The sequence below is a fragment of the Aspergillus pseudonomiae genome, assembly GCF_009193645.1.
Source record: "Aspergillus pseudonomiae strain CBS 119388 unplaced genomic scaffold BDV37scaffold_194, whole genome shotgun sequence".
NCBI lineage: Eukaryota > Fungi > Ascomycota > Eurotiomycetes > Eurotiales > Aspergillaceae > Aspergillus > Aspergillus pseudonomiae.
Window position 1 is genome coordinate 1 of NW_022476186.1, and position 22,956 is coordinate 22,956.

At 48.9% G+C, this 22,956-nt stretch overlaps 6 protein-coding genes and 2 non-coding genes across 8 annotated transcripts; 5 read left to right on the plus strand and 3 right to left on the minus strand.

Moving 5' to 3' along the window:
• Positions 1–47: 47 nt before the first annotated feature.
• On the minus strand, positions 48–398 carry BDV37DRAFT_289773 (uncharacterized protein; the record flags this gene model as incomplete). The annotated part of the gene is made up of 1 exon (XM_032088546.1): positions 48–398. A coding segment is annotated over one exon (351 nt), but the record flags the coding sequence as incomplete, so codon positions are not given.
• A 1,792-nt stretch (positions 399–2,190) lies between these two features.
• On the plus strand, positions 2,191–4,013 carry BDV37DRAFT_75450 (pyridoxal 5'-phosphate synthase subunit PdxS). The gene is made up of 3 exons (XM_032091172.1): positions 2,191–2,522; positions 2,582–2,764; positions 2,823–4,013. The coding sequence occupies exons 1-3, from the start codon at positions 2,403–2,405 to the stop codon at positions 3,450–3,452; spliced, it is 933 nt and encodes a 310-aa protein (XP_031934346.1). The 5' UTR covers positions 2,191–2,402; the 3' UTR covers positions 3,453–4,013.
• BDV37DRAFT_277228 (putative importin 13) lies at positions 3,865–10,463 on the minus strand (the record flags this gene model as incomplete). Its single annotated transcript, XM_032085709.1, has 8 exons — positions 3,865–3,892; positions 4,761–5,155; positions 5,509–6,559; positions 7,206–8,079; positions 8,278–9,556; positions 9,609–10,095; positions 10,158–10,348; positions 10,401–10,463. 8 exons carry the CDS (start codon positions 10,461–10,463, stop codon positions 3,865–3,867), a joined length of 4,368 nt encoding a protein of 1,455 aa, XP_031934347.1.
• Positions 10,464–11,206: 743 nt separating this feature from the next.
• Positions 11,207–13,929, plus strand: ampp (aminopeptidase P). The gene is made up of 10 exons (XM_032091173.1): positions 11,207–11,494; positions 11,553–11,612; positions 11,708–11,873; positions 11,933–11,994; positions 12,051–12,272; positions 12,330–12,375; positions 12,434–13,268; positions 13,321–13,405; positions 13,457–13,501; positions 13,560–13,929. Exons 1-10 carry the CDS (start codon positions 11,299–11,301, stop codon positions 13,805–13,807), a joined length of 1,965 nt encoding a protein of 654 aa, XP_031934348.1. The 5' UTR covers positions 11,207–11,298; the 3' UTR covers positions 13,808–13,929.
• Positions 13,930–14,091: 162 nt separating this feature from the next.
• On the plus strand, positions 14,092–18,806 carry BDV37DRAFT_266838 (exocyst subunit SEC8). The gene is made up of 9 exons (XM_032083955.1): positions 14,092–14,773; positions 14,863–15,036; positions 15,094–16,079; positions 16,148–16,261; positions 16,317–16,757; positions 16,812–16,947; positions 17,003–17,148; positions 17,199–17,306; positions 17,360–18,806. The coding sequence occupies exons 1-9, from the start codon at positions 14,353–14,355 to the stop codon at positions 18,341–18,343; spliced, it is 3,510 nt and encodes a 1,169-aa protein (XP_031934349.1). The 5' UTR covers positions 14,092–14,352; the 3' UTR covers positions 18,344–18,806.
• Positions 18,807–20,392: 1,586 nt separating this feature from the next.
• Positions 20,393–20,495, plus strand: BDV37DRAFT_t243. Its single transcript has one exon. It is a non-coding gene; the product is annotated as a tRNA-Tyr (tRNA).
• Positions 20,496–20,988: 493 nt separating this feature from the next.
• BDV37DRAFT_t244 lies at positions 20,989–21,091 on the minus strand. Its single transcript has one exon. It is a non-coding gene; the product is annotated as a tRNA-Tyr (tRNA).
• Positions 21,092–22,027: 936 nt separating this feature from the next.
• Positions 22,028–22,912, plus strand: BDV37DRAFT_289780 (uncharacterized protein; the record flags this gene model as incomplete). Its single annotated transcript, XM_032088547.1, has 1 exon — positions 22,028–22,912. A coding segment is annotated over one exon (885 nt), but the record flags the coding sequence as incomplete, so codon positions are not given.
• Positions 22,913–22,956: the final 44 nt, after the last annotated feature.

Sequence of the window (22,956 nt, forward strand, 5' to 3'; positions counted from 1 at the left end):
AAAAAAAAAAAAAAAAAAAAAAAAAAAAAAAAAAACAACGAACATACCTCAATAAACACAACTCCCATGCCCAAAAGGACAACCAAGACCCTCGAGAACGCCCTCAACCCCACCCCCACAACCAGCCCGAGGACACTCCCCAGACTCACCTGTCGCATATTGGACGCCGTTAACCACCCGCTTGGAGAATTGTGTTTCGTGGCTCCTTGTTTGAGTAGCACCGGGTCGCTGCGGTCAACGGCCCAGGCTGAGTCTGGGGAGGCCTGCGACTCGGGTCGGTAGTTGGGGGCGCTGTATTGGCACTGCATTGGGGCGGATCGGAAGGGGGAGAGCGGACTGAGGGAGAGACCAAGTCCGACGCCGAGGACGGCTGAGGTGCGGGCGAGGAGGAATGACATGTTTGGGTGTATCCGATGGGTTACCGTGGGGGTATAGGAGATTGGTTGGTTTCTTGGAATTGCGGTTAGGTAGTAGAGCCTTTTTGAGGTGGGAGGAAGCTTCTTCAAGGAATTGAGAGTGGGAATGTAACAGCTGTTGAAGGAGATGTTGGAGATGGCGGTGACGTCACCGGAAGGCCAATCTGTCAATCTCAATTAAATATACAACTGTCTACCACATAGCAATTGGCTAGTTGGTTTACTGCTTTATGTAAATAGTGGTTTTACAGGCATGGCATTGGCTTGTTTGAACTGTTAAACAATATGTCTGTTGTTCGTGAATCAATCGGACACCTACGAGAGAGAGATCTGTCAGCCAGGACTCCGATAGCTCTAAACAATAGTAGCAAGGGGCAACGGTGTTGACATGCCCCATATAACTGTAACAACTAGAGCCATTGGAAGATGCAGCTATTGTGATTTTGCATCAGTATTTTGAGACGCTCCTTCAGTACGCATAGGGTCTCAGACCTCTGTCTTATTAACCTCAGAGAAGCCAAAGCAGGGACGATAGAATCATATCATGGGCTGTACGGATAGCGACCAAATTGATAGAAAGGCGCACGTGGTTCGCAGTCACTTGATTTACAATAACTATTCCTTCGGGCGCTATAACAACCGTGTACAGCAAGATATTTATTGGCAAAAGCCCGAAATATCAACTAGAAGAGGTAGAAGATCATAGATGAGCCACGTTGAGAAGCAAGGTTCTGACAGGCTATATTTAACCTAATGTGTATCACCGTATTAAGCTTATATATGGAGTGGGGACAGGTACTGTGTAGTCCGCATATCTGATCCGATATGCAGGCATAGTATATCTGTGCTCGACCAGGTTGACTAGGAAGATTAGTTAGTTGTCAGCCAGTTTTTACTAGTATAGTGAGGGCAGACTTCGAAGGAGCTTGTTTAACATGCGGTGACTAATAATAGCTCTTACATGGGCAAATAGAGGTATGCTTTTCCCTCCAGCGGTATTACTATTGAGATTGATATGCAGATGCCATGATCTATACAAGTGTCAAGTGGCAACTTCCGTCATTCCGCCTCGGAAGTTTCCGTTATTCAGTATACGATGAAGTAAAAGTTGGTACTGCAGTACACATGGAGATGTAATTTTACTCTAACTGGTAGGTAAGGTACTCGGCCGGGTGCTAGTAGCATGTGTCAGTCCTTATTTGGCAGTCCTAAGGAGTGGCGGGGGTAATGTGAGGTAGTAAGCATACAATATTTTGCGGGATATACTCTGACTCAGTGGATCCGCATTTGAATACAGGATGTACACTTTAGCTGCTTGCTCATACTCAGTCCAACAACTAAAGTCTCTTATTCGAGTTTATTGCTATTTGTAACTACTAGCAGACTGTTCATAATATTACCAAGATGTGTGGTTCTAGATCTATTCGGGAGGGTTCTATTTTACAAAAATTTTGCTCAAGTTGGTAAAAACGTCTGGGCGGTGGGTGGTCCCACCAATGAAACCCACCGAATGGATGGTAATTATCTTGGCCATCGGACGAGGAACGATACTCCGGAAATGTACAATACTTGCAGGACACTCGGACAGCCAGGTATGCCCGCGGGAAACCGGTGAGCGGCGGGGGTTGCGCCAGTATTGCAAAGTTTCCGGCCGAAAGTTTGCTAAACTCTACCGCAAGGTGATGGAGGGGCAGTGGCCTTCTGATTGGACCGTCTCTCCGCGGACAGGCAGACTGAAGGGAAAAGTCGGCGGGGTGAACAAGGGGAATGAACGAAAGGGTGGGTTCCATGGGCACGCCCTACGTTACTCTGGTCGTTCTCTCGGCGTCGATTGCCCTTCGCTTTCTTTGACTCACCATCCGTTCGCCTTAAATATCCCGGCTCGGCTTCTTCCTTCTTTCTTCCCTCGTTCTCAGACCATCCTTCCGCCTCTCACTCCCCGTGTCCTAACTTGCTCAATTCGAATTCGGACAAACCTCTCTCACAATGGCTTCTCAGCAGAACGGAACTAATGGGGCTGCTGCCTCCAACGACTTCACCGTCAAGGCTGGTCTGGCCCAGATGTTGAAGGGTGGTGTGATCATGGACGTTGTCAATGCTGAGCAGGTATGCACTTGGTCAATGGCTTCTGCTCAATGGATGAATCTAATGAGACACTCGTATAGGCTCGCATTGCCGAGGAAGCCGGTGCTGCCGCTGTCATGGCCCTTGAGCGTGTCCCCGCCGATATCAGAGCTCAGGGTGGCGTGGCGCGCATGTCCGACCCCAGCATGATCAAGGAGATCATGGAGGCTGTTACCATCCCTGTCATGGCCAAGGCCCGTATTGGACACTTCGTTGAATGCCAGGTAGGAGCGTCCTTGCCACGCTGCATATGCCGCCGGAAACTGACAATGCTTACGTTAGATCCTCGAAGCCATTGGCATCGACTACATTGACGAATCCGAAGTCCTCACCCCCGCCGACGACATCTACCACGTTACCAAGCACAACTTCAAGGCTCCGTTCGTCTGTGGCTGCCGCAACCTCGGCGAGGCTCTCCGCCGTATCTCCGAGGGTGCTGCTATGATCCGCACCAAGGGTGAGGCCGGTACCGGCGACGTGGTGGAAGCCGTTAAGCACATGCGCACCGTTAACGCTCAGATTGCTCGTGCCCGTGCTATCCTCCAGTCCTCTCCCGACTACGAGCCTGAGCTCCGCGCCTTCGCTCGTGAGCTTGAGGTCCCGTACGAGCTCCTGCGTGAGACTGCCGAGAAGGGCCGTCTCCCTGTCGTCAACTTCGCTGCCGGTGGTGTTGCCACCCCCGCTGATGCCGCACTCATGATGCAGCTGGGCTGCGATGGTGTGTTCGTCGGTTCCGGTATCTTCAAGTCTGGCGATGCGAAGAAGCGCGCCAAGGCTATTGTCCAGGCTGTGACTCACTTCAAGGACCCCAAGGTTCTCGCTGAGGTCAGCGAGGGTCTGGGTGAGGCCATGGTTGGAATCAACGTGTCTCAGATGGCTGAGAGCGACAAGCTGGCTAAGAGGGGCTGGTAGATATACCCCATTTGCTGTTTCATTCATTTGCGGGCGTTAGAAAAGTCGATATAGTGTCTTCTTGAGACTATGTTCTTCCCCTGTTGTTTTCACCCATCCGAACATAAAGGAGGGAAGATGTACTGTACATTGTCGATTACGAGCTATGAGCATATGAAAGCATTGTCACATGGTCTCTTTGGGTGTGTTAATAGGACTTGGGCGATCACAAAAGCTCTCTAATAATTGTTTCAAGTGCGCATTATGGTACCACCAGATAACATGTCATGGCGACAGATCTTGCATAGCGGTAAAAGCAGCTGCCTGGAACGGTCAGCCGGAACAGGGTAAGACAACAGAGATCCTGATTTGATGACAGGATTATGAGGCTCGCGTTTTTAGCTCAGACGAGGCGCTTAAGTCCATCAGAAACCTACCAATAAAAGCTGCCGGGGTCCTTTCTAGAGCCTTAATCCTCGAACTTATTCGATACTAAACTAGCGACAGGAACAGGGTCTCGAATCTCGATCTACCCGACAGATCACCTTCCTAACAAAGAAAAAGTCAATTGTATAGGTTGATCGCTATCCTGCCAAACCAAAATCGTATAGGGACTTGAATCAATTCGAGATCAGTCCGATAGATTACCAGATAAGGCAGGTCCTTCGAGAACCTTTCTACTTCGGGCAACACCTTCTAGATAAACGTCCAGAAAAGGCGAAGAAGGCCATCAAGTCAAGAGCAGGAGACCATGACACACGTGAAAGGGGCAACCTCAGTCCTTCATCCATGGAGATCTACCCCAACGCTCCCCAACCCGCAGCGGAGGTAACCACGGCGTATCGGTAATACTTCCCCATGACTCCAAACCTCATTAACAGAGTCATGACACTCCGTAATACCATTTCAATGCTCGAAAAAAAGCCTCGGTAGAGATTCTCCATCATCTCAGCTTCAACACTCGATCAGAATGACGTCCCAACAACACCAACGCCTATCTATTCAACACCCCTAGACTTACTTCCTACCTACCTACTTGCATTGCGTCGCAACAAACTTGAACCGCGAAGACTAAAACCAAAACCAATCACACAACCGTGCCACCCCCCCAAAACAATGACCGAACACTCCTTCACCCTCCCCCAATTCAAACCCGACAACGCCTCCGAAACAACCACCACCCAGGTCCTCCTCACCCCACCCCCAGAAGAACAAGTACAACCCCTCGACCAAACCCAAGACCACTCTCACGACCACGACCAAGAAGGAGAAGACCCCCCGGCGGCCCCAGCAGACACCACCATCCTCATCGAGGATGTGAAAACCTACCTCTCCACCCTCTTCTTCCGCCAAACGCTCCGTCTGAACTCCGTCGTCTCCACCGTCCTGGACTTCCTGCACGCGCATCCGGTTATCGCGACCTTGCTCCTGGCGCAGTTGGTCTGCTCGTGCGTGCCGATCGGGTTGTTCGTCGCTGGCGCTGTGATTGTCGCGTCGCTCGCTGTGGCGCTGTATTCCTGTGTGGCCGTTTTGGTGCTCGCGCCGGTGGTGATCGGGACGAGTGTTTTGGGGTTCTGTCTTTGGGGATGGGGGTGGGTTGTCTTTGTGGTTGGGAAGCGGGTCTTGGGCTGGGTTGTTGATGGGGAGAGGGGGGTGGCTTTGGATGGGGATCTGGAGGTGGAAGGGGATAGGGATTGAAGTGTTTTCTTCTCTTCTCTTCCTTTCTTTTCATTTCCTTTACGTATTTTTATTTTATCTATCTATTCTTGGCTCGGGTGGGATTTGGGATTGTTTCAATGGATTAGGATTTGGGATCGGGATCGGGATCGGGATTGGGATGGTGGTCAGCGACTATCTTCTACTTACTCCTAGTTATGGGTCTAATGATTAATTTTTATTGCTACGAAGTGGTTGCTTTCAGGAGATTTTCCCCCTCCCCCGCCCAGTATGTAAGTTGAAGCTGCATTGTATTATCTAAATTACTATCTATGGCTTGATTGAGAGTTTGTCCTGTTATTTTATGTCACACATTCTATAGAATTCAATCCGGCGGTTACTGGCTTTCTGCCCATCTCACCCATCTGCGAATACATTCGTCCACTCCCCTGATGGCTTCTTTGTCGGCCTTGATTTCGAACCATTCCTGGTGTTCCCTGCCGCATTCCTCGCACTTGCCCATGTCGCGGACTTTATAGTCATCCAGCTCGAGGTGAACCAGTCGTTCCACGCGATGGACATACGGAACCTTCCTTCCCAGCTCGGGAGCGGGTCCGTTGCTTGGGCGGGGCGACGACGGCGTGTAGGGGTAATATCGAATCAGGGTGATGTGGTGAGAGCACTGCCTGGTCCATTCGTTCATCCGACGCTGGACATTGTTCGCTCGGCCGATCTTGAGGCGAATTGTGCCGGGACTAAATTCAGTGGGCTTCGAAGCCAAGGCATTGAGATCTCTGGCCTTTTGGATGGCATTACTTCCGCGCTCATGCTTAGAGAATAAGGACGAGGCGACGTCTGTAGGTGGCGGCATCGACCTGGACGAGTCGGCCGGCGTGACCCAGAAGATATAAATATACCCCGGCTCATCTTTTTCCGACAGTGGTTTGGCAAGCTCTTCGGTAAGGGCGGTATTGGTTTCAGGTGAGACTGTTGGAGGGACCCACCCTCCTTTTTGCGGTCTTTGAGGAGCACTGGATGGCACTTGCTGCATTGATTGGGGTCTTCCAGATGGACGCACGGGCCGCGGAGGAAGCGGTTCATCCTCTTCGATAATCTCGAAGCAACAGCATAATGTTCGCTTGGTCTTCTTCTTCTTCTTCAACGGCCGGTACTTGTTGGTGTTGTCCTGTGGGTCATTGATATTGAGTCGCTCCATCAATGTATCAATACTTGATCTGGGATTTATTTGAGAAGTGTTCGGCTTGTTGCCTGTCCCGTTCGGTACTGGCACGTCTTGATCTTTGTGCTGCCAGCAGTACATTACATCCGTAGATGCCAATGCACGGCGGCATGGCCGGCCATTACCTGTAACACCTTTACATGTCGTGGCGGGATCAAGCGAATCCGTGCGGGTTACATTTGAAAGAGCCTCGGGGGAATTCGCGAAAACAGGCATGATGTCTGTTCCAAAACTGAGCCTCGTAGAAAGTAATTGGGACGAGGGAAGAGACCATGCGAAAAAGGAGAAAAGTAGTTAAAGGGTCAAGACACAAAGAGTTTTTGCAGTGGAGAGAGTCTTCATTTTAGGGGGTTTCAAGATTGCGGGGGGCAACTAAACAGAACTATATAAAGGGCAGCGCATTCAGCTCAACCATATGGTGGGCCTGATCGGAAGTCAAAGACCCATCTTTGGTGAAAGCGAGGCGAGCCGAACATCAGATTCGGAGCAAGGAGCTTCCAGATTGGTCAAAATTGATGTTGATCTGTACGTACACCGCCCCAGTGGCTGGAGATCGTACATGGTGACCCACTTTACCAAGGAGAACAAGTGGTTCTTTGTCTGGTGGTGTGTTATTGTTAGCGCTGGAACAATGCGTTGCCTGTCTTAATAGGCACCATTATGACAAGACAGGCACGAACATGATGAATTGTGCCTGAGCCACTGCCCTATGAGGCACTCACACATCTGTTGCTGACATCGCCCTGTTGTGCGTCTACATCAGTTTTTCGGGCCTCACTTTGGACTTGATAGTTATTTTTACTTGGACATATCCAAACCCAATTCTTCGTATTTGTTGCATTGTCCACATTGCGACAACTGTAACCCCTGGTATCTACCCAATATAATCGAAACCAGATCCACGGCATTTCACCCAGAAGGAACGCGTCAGTTGGCTCGTCTGGGCTTTTGCGCCCCTGGCAACTAACAGCGACGCAAGAAAGCGCTGTCTCTCCTCGGGTGACACAGCAGGACTCTGGTTGTGATTTGTTTGATCATTACATACATCCGCTAGTGTGCTAGCGAGATGCGGGCGAGCTAGTCCTTGCTGTTTGAAGATGAGCCTTCTGAGCACCTCACAGAGATGTTCAAGGTCGGAGCGGGCACATCGCCCGGCGACCTGAGATGCCAGTATGCGGCACAGAGCTGGAATACTGTCTCTGAGCGCTCTTTGTACAGCTTCTTCCTCGTTAGGAAGGTTCAGCACGCCTACCCAGAATTGGGAGGCAGAGCGAAGGGGGAGTGGCTCCGGGCCTTGCAAGGAGAGGAGTGTAAAGTTGAGAATCGCTTGGAGTACTGGTGGACGCTGAGGGGCGCCATCAACATGACCAGTTCCTGGCTGGTTAGACTCCTGAGGTACAGCAGTAAGAGTGAAAAGAAAAGGGTAATACTTGGGGAGCAGGCGAGTGAGGAAGTCGATGCCGCTGTTTGCAACCTCGGGGTCGTAGAACTCTGGCTTCTCGTGCATCCAGCAAAATGTCTCATATACATGGACAATCAGGGCAACAGTCTCTTCACGGATACGTTGTGGATGTGCACTGTGAGAGGCCAAGAACGCTGAGGCCGTACCCATAACCATATCTGTGCCGGCACTCCCTAACGGTATACTTTTCACGAAATTGACTGTCACCGTTGGTGGAAAGACATAGGGGCCACTGTTTTCGGTAAAACCAGCCTTCAGTATGTCGCATGCTGCTTCGATGATGGTCACGTCTAAAGGAAAGTCGGTCATAAGAAGCTGCATGCACTGCATTATCAGGTTCTGCGATACAGCGCCATTACCCGTATTCCAGAAGGTCGGTGGATAAGGGTCCCCATTCCCGCCGTCAAGAGCGTCTAAAACGATTTCACCATCTGTTCTGAGCCCCTTTCCAATACTTGCAACGCAGCGGAGAACTAACTGGCCGCGACAGCGAGCAGGCTCCACTAACCCGCGAGAGGCTTCATCTCGTGCCAGCTCTGCCTGCTCCTGGAAGAATTTGAGTATTCGCTCTAGGAACTGAGCTTTCTCGTTATCAGTAGGTAAAGTTTGTATAATAGCAGCGATTCCCTCTAGAACTTTCTCCATGGTGGAAGCCGTGGCTGTAGGCTTGAAGCGAAAACGCTCAAACTGGTCCATGAACGCTGGAAGCTCGAATGTTAGAGCATTGCGACATGATTTGCAAAGATGCGATATAGATTTGGATGCTACAGAAGCACATGATGCAACGTCCAATGAGGCGAAAAGGAACGTGAGTACGCGAGGAAGTAAGGCATGTGTGCGTTCAAAGTATGACTGATATTGTCCAAGCATGTCCACCAGTGTCTGCCGAGGTTTGTCTGGAATCATTGCAATATCCCCTGTGCATAACCGAGCAAATTCATCACAAAAGAATATTGCGTTTAAACATTCATCTGCATGCTGGTTTTCGTCAACAGCTTCCGAAAGTTGAGCCATGCAAAATATTGCGGCCTCGAATGTTCTCCAGTCTTGCTGCACTAAAGATGATTTTGCTCGTTCCTGGAACACTTGAACTAACTCAACTCCTAACATAGGATAGATTGCTAGGAGGAAATCGCAAACGTCGCGGCGAAAAGCGCCAAACTCACTGCGATCATCATCGCCCCATTCTTGTAGCTCCTCTGGACTCGGGTATTTGAGTTTCTCAAAGCAATCCATAGCTGCACGGGCAAGATTGTGTTTAGCGGGATCAAGCCCTTCTTTCTCTTCTGTATCCAAGTATATCTCTTGGAGATCATCTGCAACTTCAGTCCACCACTCAAGGACCAACGGCGATGCTGACTCGTCCACTGCTGCATATCCAGGGGCTTTGAAGAGTGTGTGGAGAAGGGCCAGAACTTTCTCATGATCAGGATTCAAGGGCTGAATCAGAAGCTCCCTTTGTTTGAGTGCTGCGTACGCTAATAGAAGTTCCAAGAATGTCATATTCTCATCTTCAAAATCGGCATCCATTATGGAAGCGATATGGGCCGTGCCAAGATCACTGATGATATATTCCAATATAGAGTAGACATGCTCCTGGCTAAATATACTGTCTCGCCAATCTATTAATTCAACCAGGACCTGCATTGCAGTCTTAGATAAGCTGGGAACGTTCAAACTTTGGATCACATAGTCGGTGGCAGGAGCAAGCTGAGTGGCGCGTATCGTGTCGCGGAGTTGGAGTGCATTACGGACCAAGGCCCACGACTGTAGCCCTGACGTTAGGCAAGTTTCGTTGGATAGGCGTGGGCATACTTACTTGGTAGGAGTTGATGGCCTCGACGCCTGGAGCGCCATCAGATATAGAGTGACCGGAAGATTCTTGCTGCAGCATATGACGGAGGACGAACTCAACTAGAAGAAAAGCATGCTTGATATTTTCAGATGCCCGGTTACTATCCCGATTTCGCCGTGACTCCGGACTCCATCTATTGATTTCCTCCGCCAGTATGTTAGAGAAGTATAATAAGCTGACCACCTGCCTTTCGGACATGGCAGGAAGAACAGCACCTTGCAGGTCAAAAGACTGACACTGCTCCTCAGAGAGATGCTTTCCATTTGCCAAAGAAGCCGCCAGGTTCCAAATAGCATGATTCCAGGGAGCATTCGGCTTTAGGAAGATGGTTGCTAGACTGGAAGCCAACTTGCGTACCACTAGAGGGCGCTCTCCCTCATTTACTAAGAGAACATAGTGGTCAATCAGTCGCCCAAGAAGCTCTCGAGCCTCATCTTCATTTAACTGTTGCCTGCAGCCGACACCAGTAAGTCAGGGTGTCCAATCGCGAAAAGGGTATGCCAGTTCACGTACCAATCCTGGTTAATCTTGACTGTAAATGTTAGGGCTCCAAAGAACCTCAAGTCAGTACTCTCATCACTGAGGAGATTATTAGCAATGAGCCATGCCTGGGGGCCTTTCTGGAGAATCTGCAGATGCTCCTGGATAGCTTTGATCTTGGCGGGGTTGCCGGTATTTGCTGGATCATATAACTGAGACACCAGCTAGGCATTGTTAGAAGCTAAGCAGGAAGTGGGAATTATGGGCCAGGCATACTGTCCTCGCCTCATTAATGAGGACTTGTGCATCAGAGCTTTGGCCCGGGACGTCCACAGACATGGCCGAAGCACTTGAAGCCTTGCTGTAGTGGATAAGGAACGGGTATAGATTGGCTCAAACAGCTGTAAAGGGGCGTCACGTGCTGATAACACTACCGCGTAGTTGTAAGGCGGTGAAGATGTGGGATGGAGGGGAAGTTAAGGCAGTGTTTGACTAGAATATGAGAGGGGAAGAGGACATCTGAAAAGGAAGACATTAGTCCGTATGTTTGTACCATGTGACAAGAGTCATTGGAGGGTCTATATGGTGTTCTGTGCGCGTTGTCATGGAGCCATGGGATAAACCTGTCATTTCCAGTCCATTCAACAACAGAAACTCCCTGCTTTCAGGAGGAATAACACCGACCAAAGAGGCGACTGGAGAATTATTATCTTTTCAGCTGCAAGTGAGAAAAGTGGCGTCTGTATTCTGATGTTCATCCCGAAGATGACGAATTGTGGTCACGACTCTGTATTGTACAGTAATGGAGCCGTGGGGTGAAAAAATGACGAAAGGCGGTAAAAGACGGTAATTGCCGGGAATCTCTGCTGTAGGTAATGTAATGGTGGTTCGGTCCTACACCGGTGGTGGTACACTGCAGCTACAGCTCTTAAACCCAAGCTAATCGTCTTGTTGGTCCTTCCATATCTCCACGGCTGCCACTCGAACATTGCACACACGACCTTCTCTTAACCACTACAATTATACCTAACCCTCCATCTCTTCAACCCCACCTCGTCCTTTCACAACCCTCGCAGATTCGTGCAACATTCCGAGGACTTGTACTTGTCATCTGTGATTTTGGGGCACCTTTGACTCGGGCACCTGCATCCTTTTCTTCAACCCTCGCTCGTCGATGCTTTTTTCTCGCCCTCCAATTCGCTCTCCGTGGATATCAACATTTCGATCGGCTCGCCAGTTACCCCTCTCTCGCCCAAGGTTCTTTTCTATCTCTGTACCGCGCTATTCAATCGATATGGAGACCGTGAACACCTCCGAACGCCTCGCGAGACTCAGAGAGTTGATGCAGGAGCACAAGGTAGATGTTTACAGTATGACATCATTCCACTGTGCTTAGTTGATTTACTTCAATACTCACCCTTCTCAAAGTTGTCCCATCCGAAGATAGTCATCAGTCAGAGTATATTGCTCCATGTGACGGCCGCCGAGGTTAGCTTTACGTCCTTAAACCCTACCTTTCATCTTCCGGCACAAACTCTCCACTCCACTACCATAGACCGCTGTATAGCTCACACTTGCCACAGAATTTATCTCTGGCTTCTCCGGATCCGCTGGAACAGCCATTGTTTCCCTGAACAAGGCCGCTCTGTCCACTGATGGGCGATATTTCAACCAGGCTTCAAAACAGCTTGACAGCAATTGGCAGCTCTTGAAGCGTGGTGTCGAAGGCTTTCCGACTTGGCAGGAATGGTATGTTATATCGTGCATATATGACCTGTTCAGAATCGTTGGGCTTAGTATGTGGTTAGGACTACCGAACAGGCCGAAGGCGGTAAGGTCGTTGGTGTTGACCCAGCTTTGATCACCGCGTGTGAGTGAATGACCTTGTTCTTGCTGAGTCTCAATTCCTGAAACTAAGTTTCACAGCTGGTGCCCGTAGCCTCTCGGAAACTCTCAAGAAAAATGGCGCGACGCTGGTGGGTGTTCAGCAGAACTTGGTTGATCTGGTCTGGGGCAAGGACCGGCCTGCTCCCCCGAGGGAGAAGGTAAGAGTCCATCCGGAAAAATATGCTGGGAAGAGCTTCCAGGAAAAGATTGGCGAACTCCGCAAAGAGCTGGAGTCGAAAAAATCGGCAGGCTTCATCGTTTGTACTGCTACCTGCTTACTTTACATCGAAATCCTTGGTGGCTAACAAGTGATAACAGCAATGCTCGATGAAATTGCTTGGCTGTTTAACTTAAGAGGCAGCGAGTAAGTTTATGGATAAGTCCAATCTCCGGATACCAATTTACTTACAACTAAATATCAGCATTCCTTATAATCCGGTGTTCTTCTCTTTTGCCATCATCACACCTACAACCACAGAGCTTTATGTCGATGCTGACAAGCTGACGCCGGAGGTGACTGCTCATCTGGGCCAAGACGTTGTGATCAAGCCATATGATGCTATTTATGCCGACGCGAAGGCCCTCGGTGAGGCAAGAAAGCAAGAAGCGGGAGAAACGGCCTCTAAATTTCTGCTGTCCAATAAAGCTTCGTGGGCCCTCAGCCTTAGCCTTGGAGGCGAGGGACAGGTCGAAGAAGTTCGTAGCCCCATAGGCGATGCGAAAGCAGTGAAGAATGATGTGGAGCTCGCGGGCATGCGAGCATGCCACATCCGCGATGGTGCCGCATTGATAGAGTACTTCGCCTGGCTCGAGAACGAATTAGTCAACAAGAAATCGACTCTCGACGAGGTGGATGCCGCAGACAAACTAGAGCAGATCAGATCTAAACACGAACTCTTTGCTGGTCTTTCGTTTGACACCATCTCTTCTACAGGCCCTAACGGCGCAGTCATCCACTATAAACCCGAAAAGGGAAGTTGCTCTATCATCGATCCAAATGCCATTTACCTCTGCGATTCTGGTGCTCAATACCTGGATGGAACCACAGATGTTACCAGAACGTTCCATTTCGGACAACCCACCGAGCTCGAAAAGAAGGCCTTCACACTGGTTCTCAAGGGTACGATTGGTCTGGATACTGCTGTATTCCCGAAGGGTACCAGTGGGTTTGCACTTGATGTGCTCGCCAGGCAGTACCTCTGGAAGGAGGGACTCGATTACTTACATGGAACCGGACACGGAATTGGCTCCTACTTGGTAAGCAAGTCAGCTTTTGCGAGTTTTACATAATATACTTATCAAGCTGTAGAATGTACACGAGGGACCAATCGGTGTCGGCACCCGTGTCCAGTACACCGAGGTCCCTATAGCACCCGGGAACGTCATTTCTGATGGTATGCTACTTTAGCCCTATTCTATGAGAGCCTGTCTACTAACTACAGCAGAGCCTGGTTTCTACGAGGACGGCAAGTTTGGTATTCGGATAGAGAGTAAGCCTTCAAGTGATACAGATTTTGATCCAAAGCCGATACTAACCTGCCGTATCAGATGTTATTATGGCACGTGAGGTGCAAACCACGCACAAGTTTGGCGACAAACCGTGGCTGGGCTTCGAACATGTCACAATGGCCCCTATTGGTCGCAATCTGATTGAACCGTCTCTTCTCAGTGATGCTGAGCTCAAATGGGTGAACGACTATCATGCGGAGATCTGGGAGAAGACCCACCACTTCTTCAACAGTGATGAACACACGCGCAGCTGGCTCCAGCGGGAAACACAACCCATTTCCAAATGAGCTAGCGAGCTGAAACACCAGCGGACAGTAAAACTATAATTGTTAATAGAACCCTTATAGTATAATAGAAATCGCATAGATGTGTTTCTATTCTAACAATCCAATAAAACCATTGAAGTAGATTCATGTGTCTCGTTAGATTTGTACTATGTAGAATTCTCGGGGAAATACATTTCATAGCGGAATGTGGCTGACTGGACGGGATTTAATGCATTTTAATGTGGAGAACCCGTGAGCCCACGACACCTTAGGTATAGCTGTCCCCCATGCAACTTACTTGCCGCCTGTCGCGATCCCTTTGATCCCAAATATCTTGTTGGATTTACACCATAGTTATCCAGCACTTGCGCTGTGGCCTGCTTCGAATTTACCCAGATCTATGTGTCGAGGACGATCATGATTGTTTTCTCCTGCCTGATTTCTCAACGTCATCGCTAAGCCTGGTTGCCGACTCCACGAAGCCCAATTACCTTCCGTGCCCCATTACGAATCCTCTTAATTCTCCGCCCTGCATATCCAATACTCGTTAAATACAGACTTCTGGTATGAGTGGCCGAGGAGGTTACGCCAATGGATACGGGCACCCCGACGCCAGCCGATATGACCACATCGATGGAGGTTATGGCAACAGCAGCAATCTGGCTGTAAACGGCTACGGAGGAGGTGGACGAGAGCGTCGGCCGGGAGGCTATGGTGGATTTTATCCTGAGACTCCACAGCAACCTGGGTTGTCGCCGTCCCAATCACCCGACCGACGCCGTGAAAGACGGGATTGGGATCGAGATCACGGATATTCATCATCACGCTCACGCACGCGAGAACGAGACGGGGACCCCGAGAGGAAGCTACAAAGTTCGTCGCGCGATGGCCGGCCTCAAGGGGACAATGGTCGGTTGCCAGATAGCAGCCGAGAGAAAGATCAAAATATCCCCAGTAATAACTCGGCTGGATCGCAGGCTGTTGAAGGTTTGTATATCGTATTGCCAGCCCACTTTTTCTTCATTTATTTCAGATGTTTTTGTCCTTCTACTAACTCATACCCATGTTCATCACAGAAATTTTACAGTCCATCCAACAAGAATGGGATCTCGTAGCCTCGGACGAATGCGTCCCAGTTCAGGTAGCTTTACAATTAATGGACACAAGTACACTGGGGAAAGCCGATCGCGAGCCCGAATTTTTGGGTGTGCATAATCGAATTCAAAGGACTTTGAAATCTGTTGTCAACGGTAGGTCCTCACGAACTATTGTCTGGCATGGATCCGGGCTAAGAGAACTATTACTAGAACACCACCAGGGCTTTAACAGCTCAATTGGTACTTACCACAAGATTCAGTCAAGTATTCAGAGCTCCCAAGGCCGAGTTCGTAACTTGAAACATGCTCTGGAACAGGCTAAGTCGGGGTTACTGTCAACTAAGCCCGAACTAAAAGACTTAGCGACCTCCTCTCAGAAGTACGACGATATTATCCAGTTGTTTAGTCAAATCCAAGAGATACAATCTCTTCCGGAGAAGCTGGAGTCGCGAATATCCGATAAGCGATTCCTCGCCGCCGTTGAGGTACTTCACGATGCTTTCCGTCTCTTACGACGCTCCGAGCTGGACAATATCGGCGCTCTCGCAGATATTCGTGCCTACTTCACTAACCAAGAAATATCACTTACAGATATATTGGTAGAAGAGTTGCACGATCATCTATATCTCAAATCTCCTTATTGCTCAAACCGATGGAAACCACCAACCCCGGAGGGGGAGAACAACAGCCCAAGTCAATCCGGATGGGCTGGCGCATCTTGGGACAGACCGGTTTATACTTTCCTCGCGAAGCTGGACGCTTCGGCACCCATGGTGGAGGATGCTTCTCGTAACCCGGAAGCTGACACATTCTACTATATCCGACTCTTAATCGAAGCATTGAATAAAATGGGTCATTTGGATATCGCTGTCGACCGGATTGAACAGCGGCTTCCAGTTGAACTCTTTGCGGTGGTTGACAAAACAAACGCAGAAGTTGACGCACGCTTTCCAGATTTGACTCGTGGCTTTGCAGCGAAGGAGAGTAAGACAAACCTACCGACTGAAACAATCGAGAACCGTGGGCATGTCCTATCTGAGTTTTTGTGGACCTTGTATGCCAAATTCGAGTCTATTGCGGAAGGTCATCGCGTTGTCCATGATGTCATTGCAGCTATTGTTGAACGTGAAGGCATTCCTAAAAGCAGCTCTCTTGCAGGGGGTTTCAAGGAGCTGTGGAAACTCTACCAAAGTGAGGTCGGTAGTTGGACATGCCCTGCTTGCTTGGTAGTATCTTTGTTATATTAACCTAACTGATGTGACAGATTCGATCACTCATGCATGATTATCTAGCGACTGATGGAGAGTCATCCCTCCGGCCAGGAGGTGAAGACGACTCCAAGCGCCATCTTTACTCAGGCTACAGAGACAAGAGCAAGGTGTGTAAAACTAACTACCATATAGTTTACCGTGTACCATCGCTTACAGTATTAGAAAATGTTCAAACTGTCCGAGACGGATGGGACGACGGAAATGAAAGCCGAACAAAATGAATTAGATGAAATACTCCGCTCTTCTGTCCCAGGTCTGGTGTCGAAGACAAGACAGAAATCTACTCCGAATGGGACTTCGGATTCCAAGCAAGGAAATTCAGGAACTGGTCATAAGATTCTTATCGAACCAAGTGTATTCAACATGAGCATCCTTCTTCCACCTTCGCTCTCTTTCATTCAACGCCTAAAGGAAATTGTACCCGTGGATTCCGATATTGCTATGAGTACTTTGACTTCCTTCTTAGACGACTTTATGGTCAACGTGTTCCTCCCCCAGCTTGATGAGACGGTCACAGATCTCTGTATGTTGAGTTACATTACACCAGATGCATTTACAGAAGATCCCCAATGGCTGGCGGTGTCTCCGCGTCCAGTCTTCAAGGTAAGCTATTAACATCCCAACCCACTGAAGCTTTCTTGACATTGGGTGCATTAGGGTACGGTTAAATTCATGTCCATCATCCGCGAGTTCAGTAAAATGCTGTCTAGTATCCCCCATGACCAAGCATTCACACAACTACTGATCACACAAATCGTGAATTATTACGATAAATGCTGTGGGTGGTACAGAGGTAAGGACCGAAAAGTATATACTTCTTGACACTCTTATCTGATCTGATGTATAAGCCATCGTGACCAAAATCTCTCCTCGTGACAATGGTGAATTCCGACTCAAGGCCGCTGCACAATATGCCAGATCAGGTGACATCCACGATGTAGTCAGTGAGCTATGGAAAACAGAAGCAAGTAACAAGGCAGAGCTCGTAGATAAGGTGAATATGATTCTTAAGGAAGGATGCAATTGTCATTAACTACTTTTCAGGAAACTAACCTGCTCCTCGAACATACAAACGAAGTACCTTTGGAGCCGTACGATATCATCTCTGATCCTAAAACCGTCATGGCTCTCTCTCTTCTATATAACAGCACAGTGAGTCGACCATTTGTATCTGTATCTCGATATTGTTACTGACACCGATCAAGCAATGGCTTGCAAGCCATTTATTGAAATTGCGCCAAGTTACGCAGCCATCATCTGAACCACGGCACCCACAAGAAAGCGGACCACCAAACCGCAGATGGACATTGATTGGTGCTATGGTGCCAAAGCATGAGGGATCAAACCAACCAGTGTACCTTCCCTTAAACCAAGAAACTGCGACTGCGTTCGATACTACTATCGAATCGCTGCGCGATCTTTCTTCAACCGCACTTTTCGCTTTACACATTGACATTCGGTGTGGCATTATTCATATGCTCACGAGGACCATGGCTGGCCCCAACCCCAGGAATAATCGCCATTCCGAACCTACAACTCCCTCCCCCAACTCGAACATTACTTGGTGGCATATAGTCCTGAACCAGCCAACTTCCGCTTCACCAACTGTACTTGAACTAAACAATGATCTAATCTCTTTCGATACAAACATCTCTTCGTATCTGGGATCAGCCGAGCGCTGGTATATCACATCAGGACTGGCCAGATTTATCGATCAGGTGTTTATTGCGCGTGCCCATCTTATCGGCGCGATGAATGAGAATGGGGCACTGCGGCTTCAGTTGGACGTCCTCGTCCTCCAGCAAAACCTGAAGAATATCATCATTGACCCGGGTATGGATACAGATGAGGAAGAAAATGCTCAGCGGGCATCTGAGCAGCACCGTGAGGTTGTCGCTCTTCCGCGTAGTGCTAAGTTCCTGGACTGGTTCCTGGAAGGCGCCGAGAAGGCTCTCGACTACGCAAAAGATGAGAAAGAATCATTTGCAACACACCCTGAGAAAGCTTTGGCTGCTGGCAATGGCGAGCCATTTACCTACGATGAACTCAGGGTCCTTGTCGATCTATGCTTCTCAGATATTCTCAAAGGACCTAGAGGTGCAGAGAACCGGGAAGAGTTCATGGCTGCAAAGAAAGCGAGCGCAGACGCACTCCTAAGGTTGAATGAGATAATGTGGGATTCTAGGTAGTAGGGCCTCTATTCCTTCAAGGACTTGTGCATTCAAAGGAGGAGAGCTGTCTGACAGCTACTGCATGCCAATCTTACGACGATAATGGTAGCCCTCTGTGAATTTCTGGCGCTCTCGGTGGTTTAACCGTCGTGCTAGGGCCGCGAAACAGCCAAATCCCAGATTTTCAAATGCAGTGCATTTCCTAACATTGGTATATCACATATGTTTGGGTAGCAATCCGACATCGCATCGTTTATCCGTTTAGCACTGTTTTGTCAAGGCGGAGAAGGTATACATCAGTAGTCCTGGATGGCATTTACAAGTGTCTGAACTCCTAGAGTGGAGAAATATTGGAACTTATTACCGAGTGAAGAAGAACTGCTTTGTTTTATATATATGATACCAGCTCTCGGTACGGAATATGTGTTAAGCCATAATTTTCCTGCAATTTTAATGAATATCGTCCCTTAAGGCACTGCCACCTTCTTAGAAAAATGTTTCCTTGGACAGTAGAAGTGGGACCTGCCACTTCCAACCCCTCGCGTGAATAGCCTTGCAGGGATGACTCAAGTGCAGCAAAATTCTTACTGAGATTCTCCTAGTAGCATTTTTTTAATTCTGCTTCCTAAGTCGCCGACAGCACATTGGCCATAGCCACAGTTTCTATATACAAAATATGCCGCTCAACCTAACATAGAAACAAAATAGTCTTTGAAGGTTGTTAATTGTACTATATTTCTTCTACTCCATTGATTCTTTAGCCACCATGCCGGCTTACTTCTATCTGTGTGTCCTGCTACCTTTGTTCAAGTGGAACTATATCAATCGGAATGGAACGCACAGATCTTTGTTCTGCTTGTCAGGCTGCTCTTTATCTGGATGGTGACCATCGTTTTCCACTTTAAAGACATGTTTGCTAATAAATGAAATAGTTGAAGAGATAAATGTATCTAAGCCTGATGATCTAGTTGGATATGACACTCGGCTGTGATGGAAGCTTCTTGTAACCGAGGACACCGGCGGGGGAACGGGGTACTTTTTCCCCCCTAACATCAGGGATGTCAGATATTTGGCCTGTATCTGTAGAGGATTATCTGAGTCGCCTCTTTTCTTCTATGTTGGGAAGGTACGTGGTGCTTTGTACACGATTGCTACGCATGACTCGCGGCGGCTTATATGCCCAACGTTATGCGCGGTTTGAATGAAGGCTCTACTATATAGGATAGTTGACCTGTGAACTAGAAAGCAACACCACAACATGAGAAAGCAGAAGGTGTCTGGTGCGCTACTATCTCCTTTGAAGAATGTGATTGACTCAAGATAAATCAATAGGTTTGGAATCACACAGCGGTGTGTCGCGTCATCACATAAGCTGGCCTGCACCACACAAAGAGGTCTCCAAATCAGTCGAGTAGTGCCTATCCAGATGCTTTCGAGCCCCTGGTCCGTCATCGGGGTGCTGCTATTCTATCATCGAGCCTTCCCTTTTTCCCCTTATTTCTTCTAGTCTTCTGAGTACTGTTTGCCCATTTGGACTTCTATGCATTTAAATACGCAGCCACAGCTCGTCCAAGAAGTGCAGCATACTAGCTATATTAGTCTCCTAAGCGAGCCTAGTCTTGATCATGAAGGACCTAACTGCAACTGCGAATGGAGTATATATTCTGTAGACAGTACATGGTCCAACATTAATACTGTGTTCAAAGCACCCACTAGACCCAATAAGGCTAGCAGGCATGAACTAGTCCTTATTTAGAAGCGGTTACACAGAAAGCGGCAGAACAAGGTTTACTAGCGCTAATCTTTAGATTATCATCTCGGTCCGTCTTCCTATTCGGGTCCGGCGGCGTGCCCTAACCCTATTCAGTCTAGTACTTTCGGGGGGTTCTTCCAGCACAACTCATTTTATATTGTAATCTCCGTAGCAGAATTGAAGAAAATACAAAACAACAACAGGGATCAGCATAGTATTACTAGATTTCGTTTCTACAGACAAGCACAGCCGACTGCCTTCGAGTATGACCTTTATTTGTATAGCATAATCTGGAAAACCCGGCATCGCCAAAACCCCCGATGGTCTAGTTGGATATGGCGTCCGGCTGTAATAGCAATTATTATGGAATGATATCCTGTCACCGGAAGGTCGCCGGCTCGATTCCGGCTCGGGGGAAGCGATAACTTTTTGATAATCCTGCAATCTGGTTGATTCTCCGAATCGGCGTTGCTTTTTGAAAATTCCTCCTCTCCTGGACGGATAGCCCAATCGCATAGCATATATATATATATATATATATGAAGAGAAGCAAGCACATGCTGCGTTCACTGGCACACGGGTATCGCAGTATTTATTTTACTGCAAGTCCCTGCATGTCGTTTCTTATACATGACTCCAATGTGATGATAATGTCCCTAGGGCGTTATGAGGGTGAGTACACTGAATAATGCCACCCGCAATGGCCACATACTGCTAAATGTTGGTAGGGAGGTACAAGACACTTTGAATTCCACTTTGGATTCTACATAGAAGAGGTGGTTTTGTAAGATAAGTAGGTAAGACAACGTGCTGAAAAAGTGTCATGTGTCATGCGGCAGGAAACGACACTAAACTCTATGCTTGACCCACCTCACCACCTACTGAGGTGAAACGCAAAAAAGTTATCTCGTCCCCCGAGCCGGAATCGAGCCGGCGACCTTCCGGTGACAGGATATCATTCCATAATAATTGCTATTACAGCCGGACGCCATATCCAACTAGACCATCGGGGGTTTAGAGATGCGTTGCTTGAAATGGCTGGGCTACATAAAGAAGCACCGACTAGGGCTATCCCGACCGGCAAGTTTAGGGCTGTGACACTTACAACCTGATTGAGCTACAGATGACTCGTCGTGTGTACATATGTGGATGGTGATTCATGCCGGGGAGGAGAGAGGGTGGGGGTTGATAGACTCATCCGCTTGCCAGTACTCATCAATGCTTTGATCTGTTATCGGGTGGCGAGAATCTACAATACAAATTCCTATTGTTTCTATCCAGTACTCTGGCTTGGTGGCTGAACACTTGCAATCTAACGAAATGACCTCTCCACAATTGTAATATTTTAGCGTCGTATCTTTAATCAATCGATCGTAAGACTCTGTGCACACAATGTGAAGGTGGCAGCAACTAACTTGGGATCATTTGCCCACTACCGAAATGAGCCTTTTATATGAAACACCGAACGCGGATCGGGATGATGGATCCAAGCGATCCGGACCACTGCCGGATAGGCATCACTCCATCCGAGCCATGGCTATAGGCTAAATCCGGTCTTGACTATAGGCGTTGGGAAATTAAACTACGAAGTACGGATCCACTGCGAGGATTGCACGAACCATAACCGTATTCTGGCCTTCGGACTGTGTCTCACCGTCATGCCCGGAATCCCGCTGTTATATCCCCTTTCTTCTTCCTCCCATTTTCCTCTCTCAGTCGTTCCTTTTTCTGTTTGAAACAGCAGGTCTACTGGCTCTGGAATCCGAGATTCAGAAGCCGTTCATTCCTTGAAACCAAGTCGGTGCCGATTGCACGTCCGGTCATTACTTCCCATTCAATACATTCCTTTGCTGGCGGAGATATAGGCATTATTACTCTTTTCCCTCATCACTTACCTCGATATTGAGACATACATCAGGCCTGCGATATTTCATCTACAAAGGTTCACTATGAAGTATCAACGCATTGCCTCCCTGGGCCTTGCTGCCCTGAGTGTTTCGGGATCCGTCTCTGCAAGCCCTCTCATTCGACATGAGGGCCAGTCGGTGTGTCCTTCAGGATACACACAGAGTGTATACTATGTGACTGTTACTGCTAGTTCCACTCCGGCGTCGACTGTATCCGTTGAGCCAACTACAACCCTGGAGTCCTCGTCAACCGTCACGGAGACCACAGTCATCACCCCGGAGATTCCAGTCCAATCTCCTACATCCACCCCGGTTGAGACTCCTGCTCCGGTGGAATCCAGCGCTCCTGTCGAGCCTACCACTTCATCATCCACCACCGAGACACCCGTGGTGGCCCCAACCGTTGCTACACCCTCCACCACCATTGAAGCCCAGCCTACAGAAGTAGTTGCCGAGCCTTCTACTTCATCCTCTTCCACCGAAGAGCCCGCAGCAGCCCCAACCGTTGCTACAACATCCTCCACCACGGCTGATGCTCAGCCCACCGAAGTAGTCGCCGAGCCTTCTACTTCATCTTCCTCCGCTGCTGATATCCAACCCACAACCGCCGTGGCTGCCCCTACAACTAAGCAGCAGAAGCAATCAACCACCAGCACGGCCGCCCCAGCCGCCTCCACCTCTTCATCCACCGGCTCCTCAGCCAGCAGCAGCAGCAGCAGCAGCAGCAGCAGCAGCAGCGCATCCAACTCCGGCTCAGCCACCTTCTACGGCGGCAACATCTCCGGCGGCGCATGCTCGTTCACGGGCTACACACTGCCATCCAACCTCTTCGGCACCGCACTCGGCTCCCCACGCTGGGACAACGCGGCCGAATGTGGCGCCTGCGTTGCCGTAACAGGCCCTAACGGAAACACCATCAAGGCCATGGTAAGCGCTCCTTCCCCCCTTCCCAGCCTGTCAGAAAAAAAAAA